Source organism: Mandrillus leucophaeus, unplaced genomic scaffold (genome assembly GCF_000951045.1).
Source record: "Mandrillus leucophaeus isolate KB7577 unplaced genomic scaffold, Mleu.le_1.0 Scaffold12, whole genome shotgun sequence".
Taxonomy (NCBI): Eukaryota; Metazoa; Chordata; class Mammalia; order Primates; family Cercopithecidae; genus Mandrillus; species Mandrillus leucophaeus.
The window spans coordinates 3,521,876-3,536,087 of NW_012100320.1; the positions used below are offsets into that span (position 1 = coordinate 3,521,876).

The window sequence follows — 14,212 nt, forward strand, 5'->3', positions numbered from 1 at the left end:
ATGGTCTCGATCTCCTGACCTCGTGATCCGCCCGTCTCGGCCTCCCAAAGTGCTGGGATTACAGGCTTGAGCCACCGCGCCCAGCCAAAACTGAATACTCTTAAATTGAAATGAATTAAGTGATGAACGGTATGGGTAAGGGAAGAGTACCAGAGCAGGAATCAAGTCCTACACCCTGGTCCTTGTCATCCAGCCTGTCCCTGGGAGACCCTAGCCAGGCAAGGTAAACCAAATTATGGAATGTCTGACTCGTGACAGAAACTGTGCTGGGGGGGGGTGACACACATTTTATCATTGCCCCACTTGGAGGTAACTATCAGTATCTCAATTAACAAATGGGAAAAAGGAGGCTCTTTTTGATAGAAATGGCATTTGAACCCAGAGCATGAGGTTTTCCACTCCTTTGAGCTCTGCCACTCCGTCTCCTGACAACTGACCCAGGTCAGTGTTTCTTAAGGTATGGTCAGGGTCACCCTTATCAGAATTACCAGCGGTGCTTGTTAAATAAAGTGAATCCCAACACATACCAAGCCCTTAGTATGTGCCCTTAGGCATTATTCAAAGTGTGAAAACTCATTCAATTCTCATAGTCAGTGCCCTGAGGGAAGTATACTATTATCATCCTGATTTTACAGATGAGGAAGCGGAGGTACTGAAATGCACCTGGTACCTACTCAAGGTCACACAGCTGAGATGAGACAGAACTCAGCTTTGTACAGCCAGTGGGAAAGTTCCTGGGCCTGACTCCAGACACAGAAATAGAAAGTCTAAAGGTGAGGACCAGGAATCTGCATTCTCAAGCTGCCCAGGTCACTGGTACACAGGGAAGTCTCAGAGCCACTGGATTCAGTGCTGTCCTAGAGCCCTTAGGCCCCTAAAGTCTGTGATCCTAACGGAAACAAAGTCTCACCTCTGCCTTCCCTGCACTGTGGATTGTCAGGATCTTTGAGGATAAAATCCAGCTCACCAGGTCCCAGGCCCGTTTGTGGTTGTCTCCAGAGGACTGGAGAAGTTCTTTCAGGTTAGGTAACTTGCTGGCATCTGCGAGCTGAAGCAACAGAAGAACTTCCATTAGCAAGGATCCCAGACACAGTGATAGTCAGGGGCCCTCTAGTGGGAAGGCAGGCAACGTTCACTCGTTGCACATCTCAAGGGATCTCCTGAGAGGAAATTCACAGGTCTACAATCCCCTTTCCAAATAATACTAAACTTTACAAGCTCTAAAATCTGAAAGGTATTTTTTTTTTTTTTGGTGGGGTTTTGTTTTGTTTTTGAGACAGGGTCTCACTCTGTCGCCCAGGCTGGAGAGCAGTGGTGTGATCTTGGCTCATTGCAGCCTCTACCTCCTGGGTTCAAGCAATTCTCCCACCTCAGCCTCCTGAGTAGCTGGGACTACAAGCGTGTGCCACCACGCCCGTCTACTTTTCATATTTTTTGGTAGAGATGAGGTTTCACCATGTTGGCCAGCCGGGTCTCGAGCTCCTGACTTCAAGTGATCTGCCTGCCTCGGCCTCCCAAAGTGCTGGGATTACAGGCCTGAACCACCATGCCCAGCCTTGGTGGTGGTGGTTTTTTTTTTTTTTAAACTCTTTGGGTACCAAACCTAACCTGAGCTGATGGAGGTTTAATCTTTACCTATCCCCTTCCTGTTAGGATAGATGCATTCTGCTGCAGGAATATTAACATGCCATGAGTATGGCATGCCACCCACTGCAGGTGTGACTGAATACATGATATACGCATATGTGGGTAAAGTGCTACAATACAAAGCCTTTTCCCTTCTGTGTGAGAATTAGTTAACTTCTGTTAACTTGTCCCCCTGGAGACGGGATAAAGGTAGTATGACAACTACACACATAACCAGGCAACACTGCTTAAGGTGAAAATGACCCAGCATAGTACACGGCATCTGGCCTGGAAGGAACTGTAAATGGGGAATGCACAACTTTGGGTTTCCCAGAGTGTGACAATGTTTTGTTGGAACCCTGGCAGCTTTGTTGATGACATTCTCAAGAGTGAGACCAGCCTCTGAGGAAAATGGCCAGTTCCTGCACACACCCCATGTGGATTTTGTCAAGCCTCTGAGCCCAAGCCAGGCCATCGCATCCCCTGTGACTTGCAAGCATCCCCTGTGACTTGCACGTATATGCCCCAATGGCCTGAAGTAACTGAAGAATCACAAAAGAAGTGCAAATGCCCTGCCTCGCCTTAACTGATGACATTCCACCACAAAAGAAGTGAAAATGGCCGGTCCTTGCCTTAAGTGATGATATTATCTTGTGAAATCCCTTTTCCTGGCTCATCCAGGCTCAAAAAGCTCCCCCACTGAGCACCCTGTGACCCCCACTCCTGCCCACCAGAGAACAACCCCCCTTTGACTGTAATTTTCCTTTACCTACCCAAATCCTATAAAACGGCCCCACCCTTATCTCCCTTCGCTGACTCTCTTTTCCGACTCAGCCTGCCTGCACCCAGGTGAAATAAACAGCCATGTTGCTCACACAAAGCCTGTTTGGTGGTCTCTTCACACGGATGCGCATGACAGATTTCATCTCTTTACTCCCAAGTTTTCACTTCTCGGGGCAAAGACTAGCTCTTGGACCTCTATGTGGACCGCTGCAAGGACTTCCACAGAAACAGAATGGCTGATGCTGTGCTGCTGAAAGCTGTCACTAGTCCTAGAGCCTTCAGATTTAGGCTGATGCCTCGTGGGACCTGTGATAGGACTCAGCCTAGTTGTCATTGCAGCACATTATTTACCATTCTAAAATCAGGAAGAATCGGAATCCTGAAACATATTCAGTGCCAGGATTTCTGATAAGGGACTGGGGACCTGGACTAACAGATAGCAACAAAGTATCTGTAGCTTTTGCTCAGAAGTTACGACTGACTAGAGGTCAAACCTCTCCAGCATGGCATTTAAACACCTCTAGCCTAATCTCAACCCCTTACCATCCCCTCCATCACAGACTGGTGCTATCCAGGAACATGTCTTGTTCCAAGAATATCCCTTCCCCCACCTCTACTACCTGGGCGCTTCTGGCCCAAGAGACCATTCTCTCCTCTAAGTCCCTAAAGCCCATTGCCCCAGTACTCCCTTCCGAGTATGCCCAGACTCCTGGAGGTCAAGAACTGTCTTATATATTTCCAATTCTCCTCTTTCCTGGATGCAGAGGAAAGAGCATGAACTCTGGAATCAGATCTCAGTTAGAATCTCTGCTGAGCTTCCATCTTCTCTCCAACAAGGGAACCTCACTACCTCCCCATGGGGTTGTCAGGAAATTGAAGAAGGTCACAGAATCTCAGGGCTTGGTCTATATATGTCCATTTCTTTTCTTTCCATTTACATTTCTCCCCAGACAACACTGTCTTCCCAAACCCTGGGCAACCTTTCCTTCTGCTTTGCTAGGGATGTAGTTGGCACTTCAAGAATACTTGTGGTGGCCAGGCGTGGTGGCTTACACCCGTAATCCTAGCACTTTGGGAGGCTTGGGGGTGTGGGTCACAAGGTCAAGAGATTGAGAACATCCTGACCAACATGGTGAAACCCCGTCTCTACTAAAAATACAAAAATTAGCTAGGCGTGGTGGTGGGTGCCTGTAGTCCCAGCTACTCAGGAGGCTGAGGCAGGAGAATCGCTTGAACCCGGGAGGCAGAGGTAGCAGTGAGCCAAGATGGCCCCACTGCACTCCAGCCTGGTGACAGAGGGAGACACTGTCTCAAAAAAAAAAAAAGAAAAAAGAATACCTGTGGTTCTTTTCCATTTTTCTAGAAAATTGTTACTGACTTTGGGAGTTTTTCTTAGCTCTGCAGTTGAAAACTAGAAGCAGAGCCAGGTGTGGGGGCTCATGCCTATAATCTCAGCTATTCAGGAGGCTGGGGTGGATTTCTTAAGGCCAGAAGTTAGAGACCAGCCAGGGAAACACAGTGAGATGGCTCCAAAAATAAATAAAAAAAAAGAAAAATAAAAACGTCTTAGGACCACTTTATTTCTATTTCCAAAGATTCAATCAATAGCCTCATATATTGTAATGAAACTATCTCAGGTCGGGTGCGGTGGCTAATGCCTGTAATCCCAGCACTTTGGGAGGCGGGGGCGGGTGGATCACCTGAGGTCGGGAGTTCAAACCAGCCTGACCAACATGAGAAACCCCGTCTCTACTAAAGATACAAAATTAGCCGGGTGTAGTGGCATATGCCTGTAATTCCAGTTACTTGGGAGGCTGAGGCAGGAAAGTCGCTTGAACCCAGGAGGTGGAGGTTGCGGTGATCCGAGACCACGCCATTGCACTCCAGCCTGGGCAACAAGAGCGAAAGTCAGTTCCAAAAAAGAAAACAACAACAACAACAACAACAAACTATCTCTACAGGCCTCATGAGGTATCATTGAAAATCTAATATTTATTAAAAGAAAAAAATTTTTTGGAGACAGGGTCATGCTCTGTTGCCTAGGCTGGAGTGCAGTGGCACAAACACGACTCACTGCAGGATCCATCCCACCCCCACCAGAAGTGATTCTCCCGCATAGCTGGGACTATAGGCACATGCCACCATGCCCAGGTATTTTTTTTTATTTTTAGTAGAGATGAGGTCTTGCTACGCTGCCCAGGCTGGTCTCAAACTCATGAACTCAAGTGATCCTCCTGCCTCAACCTCTCAAAGTGCTGGGATTACAGGCATGAGCCACCAAGCCCAGCCTACTTTTTTTTTTTTTTTTTTTAACGTATGTGTGAGCCCAGGCATGGTGCTTTACGTCTATAATCCCACCACTTTGGGAAGCTGAGGCAGGCAGAACTCTCCAGCTCAGGAGCTCAAGACCAGCACGGGCAACATGGCGAAACCGCATCTGCACAAAACAAAACAACAAAATAATTAGCCGGGCATGGTGGTATACGCCTGTAGTCCCGGCTACTTGGGCTGAGGTGGGGGGATCGCTAGAGCCTGGGAGGTAGCAGATGCAGTGAGCCATGATTGTCCTACTGCACTCCAGCCAGGGTGACAGAGTGAAACCCTGTCTCAAAAAAAAAAAAAAAAAAGGATGTGTGGAGTGTAAATGCTCCATGAGTATTGGTACTATTTCTATGCCTTGCTTACTGTTCCACCCCGCCTGCTTTACCCCCAGACTGCATGGCCTTGCATTATTCAGGGAGCATTTACTAAGCATCTACTTTGTGCCAGGCCCTGTGCTTTTAGGAGGGGACATTAGATTTAAAATGGGCCCCTTAATCAAGTGGGGAGGCAGAAAGGTAAATAATCATGACTTAAAAGTATTCATTGTCGCCGGACGTGGTGGCTCTCGCTGGTAATCCCAGCACTTCGGGAGGCTGAGGCAGGCGGATCATCTGAGCTCAGGAGTTCAAGACTAGCCTGGCCAACATGGCGAAACCCCATCTCTACTAAAAATATAAAAATTAGATGGGCGTGGTGGCAGGCGCCTGTAATTCCAGCTACTCTGGAGGCTGAGGCAGGAGAATCTCTTGAACTCAGGAGGCAGAGGTTGCAGTGAGCCAGTGAGCCACCACTGCACTCCAGCCTGGGTGACAGAGCGAGACTCTGTCTCAAAAAAACAAAAAGAATTCACTGTCATAACAAAGTTGGATACAAACTACTAAGAGGACAAGGTGGGACTTCTGTTGGGTAGGGGCTAAAGGAAAAGTGGGTGGGGTTGGGACCAGCTTCACCGAGGAGGTACTGTATGATCTGGGTTTGCTATACAAAACCACAGAAGTATGAAAACGCAGCGTGTAGCTGGGGAAATGGGTGTTGGCATATGGTTAATTGTGCAGTTCTCCCAGGCATCTGGGGCTCTATTCCTCTACTAGCTGCGTGACCTTGAGTGAGATGTTTGACTTCCTGTGTCTCAGCTTTCTCAAATACATACTTGGGATAATATTAGTAGCTACTTCATAGGGTCCCGGTGGAGATTAATCAAGTTTAACAAGTGCTCAAACCAACAGGAAAGTGTTACGTACTCTAAAGTTACTGTGACTGCAATGACTGCCATCATTAACAACAGGTGATTCTGTGTGGCTGGAACCTAGAGTGTGGGGAAGTGGTTGCCAAGAGGAACAGTGGGAAGGTGACCTCAAGTGAGGTCATCTCAAATGATCCTGTGAAGGACCTTGCACTCCACTTGGGAACCCCGAGCTTTGTTCTGTAGGTTATATACGGAGTCACTGAAGACACATCCCAAACGGTGTACCCTCAGGTAGCTAGCTACCCATACAGGACTGCTGCCTGCACAGTCCAAAGGGCACTCATCCCCCTTCCTTCTTTTCTATTCCTTGTTATCTCAGAGCCAGAGCTGAGTCATCTTCTCTCCCAGGATTACTACTATTCCCATCACTCCTGTCTTCACATCCCACCTGTGAGCCACAGCCCTTGTCAACAGTCCATATCTGGGCCCAGAGAGCCCCACAAAAGGACAGTCAGCTAGCCAGGCGCCTTTCAGGGACTCAGTCTGGACAAAGGGGAAAGACACCTCCCAGCTCCAAGCTGGACCCAGGCCTCTTCCAGGCCCTCCCACTGCATCTGCCCAGACAGGGTCCCTGTTGCATCCTGCCCTCCTGGCTCCCCACCATCTGTCCACACTCTTTAACTCCTCAACTGACCTTCTTTATGTTCCATTTCACTTTTCATGTTACTCTGAAAAATAAATCTGCTTTAACAATTTAATAGGATTCTTCCTCTTGTGACTAAAACCTGTCTGCATTTTAGCAGGGCCTTTTGGGAACCAGGCACACAAGTAGGGTTGTCATTTAAAATATGCTGTGCCTGGTTAAATTTGAATTTCAGATAAACAACAACAACAACAAAAGCTCCTTTTTTAAAAAAAGACAGGGGATGGGGTCTCATTGTCACCCAGGCTGGACTGCAGTGGCAAGATCACAGCTCACAGCAGCGTCGACCTTCCAGGCTCAAGCAATCCTCCCACCTCAGCCTCCAGAGTAGCTGGGACTAAAGGTATGTGACATCATGCCCAGCTAATTTTTTGTAGAGACAGGGTTCCACCATGTTGCCCAGGCTGGTCTCAAAACTCCTGGGCTCATGCAATCCACCAGCCTCAGCCTCACAAAGTGCCGGGATTACAGGCATGAGCCACTGTGTTCAGTCAACAAATTTTTTTTTAGTGTAAATAACCCATGCAATATTTGGGATATATTTATACTTAAAATCCCAGCACTTTGGGAAATCGAGGCAGGTGGATTACCTAAGATCAGGACTTTAAGACCAGCCTAGTCAACATCGTGAAACCTGTCTCTACTAAAAATACAAAAAATTAGCCGGGCGTGGTGGCGGGCACCTTTAATCCCAGCTACTTGGGAGGCTGAGGCAGGAGAATCGCTTGAACCAGGGAGGTGGATGTTGCAGTGAGCCAAGATCACGCCACTGCACTCCAGCCTGGGGAATAAGAGTGAAACTTCATTTAAAAAAAAAAAAAACCTTATTGGTTGCTCAGCTGAAATTCAAATTTAACTAGGTGGCCTGTATTTTTATTTGCTAAATCTAGTACTCTTACCCTTAATAAGTCCCTTAGGAATCCAGTCTGGCCTCTTAGCCTAATAGTACCTCCTGCCACCAGCTCCCTCCCCAAACCCAATGCTATCCCAAGTGACCTATGGCTTTCTTCCTCTGTGCTTCTGTGGCTGCCTAGCATGACATCCCATTAAGTCTTCAAGGCCAGCAATCACCTCCCATGTGAAGCCTTCCCTGACCACCTACAACCTCTGTACTCAACAACTGTGTTCTATGTTCAGCAATTACAGCAGAGCCCCATGTTGGCACCTGACCCTCTGGGGCCAACTCAAATCTGATTGGGACAAACATTCTCTGAGGCCAACCACATCTTACTTACCCTGGAGCCCCATGCCAGCCTGGAACCTGGCATGAAGTTAAGAACAAAGAGTAATAGCAACTATTTATTTGAACCCTTACAGGTGCCAGCCACCAGAATAAATGCTTTGCATGAATTTATTCTGTTATCTCGTGTTATTCTCACAACCTACTTTGAAGATGAGGAAACTGAGGCTTGAGATGCTAAGCACCTTGCCTAGCGGCACACAGCTATTCACTGGCAGGGCAGGGATATGAAGCCAGGGGGCCCAACTCCAGAGTCTATTCTCCTGCCATACCCTTCTACCAAACGAATGGAGAAATTTAGTGGTGGACTGAATATTTTAGCCCAAAGGAACAATTCCGGCAGAACTTTTAAGAGGCTGCTTTGGGAAGCTAATCAGATATGATATTGGAATTCCTCCCAATCCCAAAGTAATACAACTGAGACAGCTACTGGCTGTGCCTAAACCAAAGGTAGGGAGAAAGATGTATGTGATATGTAGTATAGGGGTATGTGGAAGAAATCACCATCTAGGCAAGCATTCTGAATCACACATCAGTACATGGCAGTGGAAGTCATTTGCCAACTGGTCCAGGAGAATAACTGTTGAAGAGGAAGGCAGGCATTTCCAGGGATGGGGAGGGTTTCCCACTCCAGGTGGGAAAGAGCACGGCAGATGGGCAGAGAAGTGAGCAGTGTGTCCCAAAAAGTGCTCCTAGGCTCAGATGTCCCCCAGGGCCTGAGAGGTAAAGAAAATGAGTAACAGGGGAGTCCGGGAAAGAGTTGTGAAGACTGTTGAACTCGTGACTCCGGGCTCCATTAATAGCTAAGGCCAACCAACCCTCAGCTCCAACTTCTTCCTGCCCTGGGGCAACCTCCACCAAAGGCGGCAAGGCCTCCGATTTTTGTTTCAAAAAGAAATCAACAAGCTGTCTTTTTAATTTCCCTATTTCTAAAAAAATAGAGGACAAACAAAACCCATTAGCTCACAGGCAACACATCTGCAGCCTCTGCTATGGGGAATAAGGAAGGATATAGCTGGAGAGATAGTTGGTGGAATCTGAATGGTGAGCAGAGCTGAGAGTTTCAGGGGTTTGGGAAGAGAAGCCTCTTAGGGAAAAGGTAGTTTGGGTGAATAGGCCTCACGGAGGAAAGAGAGGCCCAATGAGCCACAAAGAGGCAACTCAACCTCCTTGCTTTCAGCAGGAGCAAATACCTCGATCACAAGCTCCTGGGGAGGAGGTGGCCCAGGAATCTGTGTTTACAGATGTGGGTACAAGTGATTCTTATCAGGAAAAGCTGGAGATACTCAGGGTTAGATCTTAGACAATGTTGTCCTAGAAAGTTGTGGTAGGCCGGGCGTGGTGGCTCAAGCCTGTAATCCCGGCACTTTGGGAGGCCAAGACGGGCGGATCACGAGGTCAGGAGATCGAGACCATCCTGGCTAACACGGAGAAACCCCGTCTCTACTAAAAATACAAAAAATTTAGCCGGCGAGGTGGCAGGCGCCTGTAGTCCCAGCTACTCGGGAGGCTGAGGCAGGAGAATGGCTTGAACCCGGGAGGCGGAGCTTGCAGTGAGCTGAGATCTGGCCACTGCACTCCAGCCTGGGCGACAGAGCGAGACTCCGTCTCAAAAAAAAAAAAAAAAAAAGAAAAGAAAGTTGTGGCAGCAGGAAAGAATAAACATCTGAAAAACATACTTGTCTAGGAAAGTGTCAGAGGCCATAGTTACTAGATGTGGGTGGAGGTGCTGCGAAGGAAATGAACCAAAAGTCTGCCAAGGTCACCATTTTCAGGACCACGGTGACACCCAGAACAGTGGGGCAGGTGTGATGATTGGAGCTGGGAGGCTGCTGAGATGAAGGCTGAAGAGGTGGACACCGCAGGTACAATTTGCTTTGCACAAACCTACAGTATGAAAGGCCAGATTTGCCAAAACAGATTAGGGATCAGTCTCTACAAAAGAACTCTTCACAGGAGGAGCCAGCATGGGGACGCTAAAGGGTTCTCCTAGGAACTTTTAAAAGTCCCGGTGCCTGGGAGCAACAGTGGTGTACCATCACCACATCCAGTGATTAGCTGACGGTGATGAAGATAATAATAAAACCTACAACCCTGAGTTGTTAGGAGGACTAAATGAGCTACGTGTAGAAACAGCTCAGGACAGTGCCACATAAACAGTAAGTGCTATTAGTGGGGTACAGGTGTTGGTTGCTATATTATCAATCAAATGCCCCCTCTCTGCTGCTCACCGATCTGCTGAGGAAAGGTCTGCATTGCTGGGATGGTTGGGAAAGAAAGAGATGGCTAGTCCTGGAGGGATGGATCCCACCCCTTCATCCTCCATATCACCATCCCATTAGCTGATATCTTTCGAGACACACACCTACCCACTGACAGTCACATCATATTACATGTATCTATGTCTGTGTTCGTATATTTTCAGACCTGTGTACTTTTTCTCCTCCACTCTTCAGATGCCATCTTTGAGAGGAGCAGAGAAATAAAAAGGTAATCTGAGGGACCAAGAATCTTACCTTGAGATATCAAGTATAGACCTAACAGGCACTTTTATTATTAACAAATCTAATTGTTATCATTTCCTCACCATCCAGCAGGTATGGGTGCTCATTAAAATGATCAAATCAGTTAATAGAAAAATAGAAAAGCTACATATTATCTGTAAGTACACAAACAAAAAATCTCAATGTCCAGGCTGCACTTCAAACCAATCAAATCAGAATCTCTGAGGATGGGGCTCGGACGTCAGGGTTTTTTTCCTTAGTTTCCCACGTGATTTCAATGACAGCCAAGGTTGAGGCTTGTAAAGAATGATCTTTCCAAACTGGGCTCAGTGACACAACTTCTGCTTGAGACCAGGAGTTTGTAGAACAGCCTAGGCAACATAGCGAGACTCCTGCCTTTTTTCTTTTAATCCAACAACAATAATAATAATAATGATCTTCCCCAGTTAATGTCAATATTCAACTTCCAATATGGAAATTAGCATTGAAAGCCTTCCTTAGAAAGGTTAGCCATAAGCCAGGTGCGGTGGCTCACACCTGTAATCCCAGCACTCTGGAAGGCTGAGACAGGCGGATTGCTTGAGTCCAGGAGTTTGAGACCAGCCTGGGCAACATGGTGAAAACCCATTTCTACTAAAAATACAAAAATTGGCCAGACGCAGTGGCTCACACCTGTAATCTCAGCACTTTGGGAGGCCGAGGCGGGTGGATCACGAGGTCAGGAGATCAAGACCATCCTGGCGAACACGGTGAAACCCCGTCTCTACTAAAAACGCAAAAAACATTAGCTGGGCATGGTGGCGGGCGCCTGTAGTCCCAGCTTCTAGGGAGGCTGAGGCAGGAGAATGGCGTGAACCCAGGAGGCGGCGGAGCTTGCAGTGAGTGGAGATCGCGCCACTGCACTCCAGCCTGGGCAACAGAGCGACTCTGTCTCAAAAAATAAATAAATAAATAAATAAAATAAATAAAAATAAAAATACAAAAATTAGCCAGGCATACTGGTATGTGCCTGGAGTCCCAGCTACACGGGAGGCTGAGGTGGGAGGATCGCTTGAGACCAGGAGGCAGAGGTTGTAGTGAGCCAAGATCACGCCACTGTACTCCAAATTGGGCAAGACCACGTCTCAGGAAAAAAAAAAAAGAAAAAGCCATGAACCAGCAATTTCACCTCTCAGAATGTATCTCAAAAAGACAACAACAGATATAAACAATGATTAATGTAGAAGGATGCTTATCAAAGTATTATTTATAAAAGCAAAATTTTAAAATTGTAAAGAAACCCAAAGGAAGGACTCCTCACTGCTAGGGAGTGGAGGCACAGAATAAGGTGGAAATTTCAGGTGCATCTTAAAGGACGAGAGGGAGTTTGCTTCAACAAAGATGGGAATGGCATCAGAAGGGGTCAGGACAGAGACAAGCTTATATGTGCTTTAACCCAGACACTGGGGAGTCACTGTGTCTAGACAGTGCAAGCCAGAAACCAGAAAGAAGAAGGAAAAAAAAAAAGAGAAAGACTTCTTACTCCTCCAGGACCAGGAGACCCAATTAGAGCAGTCTGGCACCCCAAATAAGAACAGGGTAAGCTTAATGCAGTGCTTTTCAGACTTCACTAAGTGTACAAATTGCCCAGATTTGTTAAAATGCAGATCCTGACTGGATAGGTCTGGGGCAGGGCCTGCTTTTCTTTCTTTTTTTTTTTTTTGAGACAGAGTCTCGCTCTGTCACCCAGGCTGAAGTCCAGTGGCGTGATCTCGGCTCACTGCAAGCTCTGCCTCCTGGGTTCATGCCATTCTCCTGGCTCAGCCTCCTGAGTAGCTGGGACTATATGTGACCGCCACCTCACCCGGCTAATTTTTTGTATATTTAGTAGAGACAGGGTTTCACCATGTTAGCCAGGATGCTCTCGATCTCCTGACCTCGTGATCCACCTGCCTCAGCCTCCCAAAGTGCTGGGATTACAGGCGTGAGCCACTGCACCCGGCCAAGGCCTACTTTTCTAATGAGCACCCAGGTGAGGCTCATGTTGCTGGTCCTCAACCACACTAAGCAGCGAGGGCCTGGAGCTAACACAAAGAAGCCCTTCCCACCCACTTCCCACCTCCAGAAAGGGTCTACAGGCTAATGGAGAACCAGAACATGCTATTTTGGGGGGCGGGGGGGAACAAAACAAAAAACTTTACCGCTGCGACTGTGTCAAGTGACAAACCTGACGTTTGGGGGCCAATGGTCAAGGGGTACAGGGAATCCCAAGAATGCTACGTATGAGTTCTTTCATCCAACCCCGGTCCCAAAAAGCAAGGTGAGAAATCCTGAGACCGGGTATTCAGCACACACACAATGTGATTCCTCAAACGTTTGATAAGTACTTCCCAAGCCAGGCACTGGAAATACCAAGAGCTCCCAGTGTAAAATCAGAGAGCGTGCCAGGCGCGGTCGCTCATCCCTGTAATCCCAGCAGTCTGGGAGGCCGAGGAGGGCGAATCACCTGAGGTCAGGAGTTCAAAACCAGCCTTGACCAACATGGTGAAACCCCATCTCTACTAAAACTACAAAAAAAAATTAGCTGGGCATCATGGAATCTGCCTGTAATCCCAACTACTAGGGAGACAGGCAGGAGAATCGCTTGAACCCAGGAGGCAGAGGTTGCAGTAAGCCGAGATTGCACCATTGCATCACTCCAGCCTGGGCAACAAGAGGGAAACTCTATCTGAAAAATAATAATAATAATAAATCAGAGAGCTTATCGGCACGGAAATGGTCTCAAAACAAGACACCTCAGAGATAATCCGGGACTTTGGGGACAGTGATAAGATAATGCTAGATCAGACCTAAAGCCAAGAGCTTGGTTCAGCAGTGGGGAGTTCTCAGGAAATCATCAATCAATAAAGTAATTTAAGTCACTGCTCTAATTTTTGGAAACTGCAACCCTTGTGTTATAGGTGTGTAATAACACCTCACATGTGGAGAAAGATTTAAATGACTGAAAATGGCAAACTTTCACATTACTTCCTAGTGCTTTTAACTAAACAAAAGTGAGAGACTTTTTTTGAGACAGGGTACCACTCTGTCACCCAGAATGGAGTGCAGGGGCACAATCACGGCCCACTACAGCCTTGACCTCCTGGCTCAGGTGAACCTCCCACCTCAGCCTCCTGAGTAGCTGGGACTACAGGCATGCACTACCACACAGGCTAATTTTTAAAATCTTTTTATATAGACAGGGTTTCGCCATGTTGCCCAGGCTGCTTTCGAACTCCTGTACTCAAATGACCGACCCGCCCAATCCCAGAGGGCTGGGATTACAGGTGTGAACCACCGTGCCCGGCCAAGAGATTTTTTAACAGCTCCACACTTTTCTTTTTCAGGTAACTACAAAATGATCTAGTCAGTCAAGTCCAGACCTGATTCCCTTTTCTTTAAAAGTTAGACATTGATTCAGATACAGGTCCAGATGCCCACTTCTCTGCATCATTTCAGTAACTCATGCGACATGTAGCAAAAGGAGGCCTAAAGAGTGTTTATCTAAGAATGTATGTATGTCCCCAGAGATGGTGACGGGCCCCACCAGTGAGCAGCCTTGCTGCTGACGGCCATGCCTACAGCCAGCCAAGAATCTATGTGGTCTGGGCTATTTTCCTCAACAGTGGGTGCCCAATAAGGAATATGGCAACAGAACTGGATGGTAAGAATCTGTGTTTCTCCAGTAGCTCTCAAGAGAAAGGGTAACTGTCTGGGACTGGTACAATAAGCCCCATGGGAGGGACAGTCTGTCTCTTTAGAGGAGGCGGCTTTTTGGGGTAACCTACATTGCTGATGCTCTTTTTTTTTTTTTTTTTTTTTTTTTTTTT

General features: G+C 47.3%; 1 protein-coding gene across 1 annotated transcript in view; it reads right to left on the minus strand.

Annotated features, from left to right (window-relative positions):
- PARP16 (poly (ADP-ribose) polymerase family, member 16) overlaps positions 1-14,212 on the minus strand; it is a 64,893-nt gene that overhangs the window by 45,991 nt on the left and 4,690 nt on the right. Inside the window, exon 3 of the mRNA XM_011969308.1 lies at positions 911-1,048. Coding sequence (XP_011824698.1) covers positions 911-1,048 — 138 coding nt within the window. The remainder of the gene's footprint in view (positions 1-910; positions 1,049-14,212) is intronic.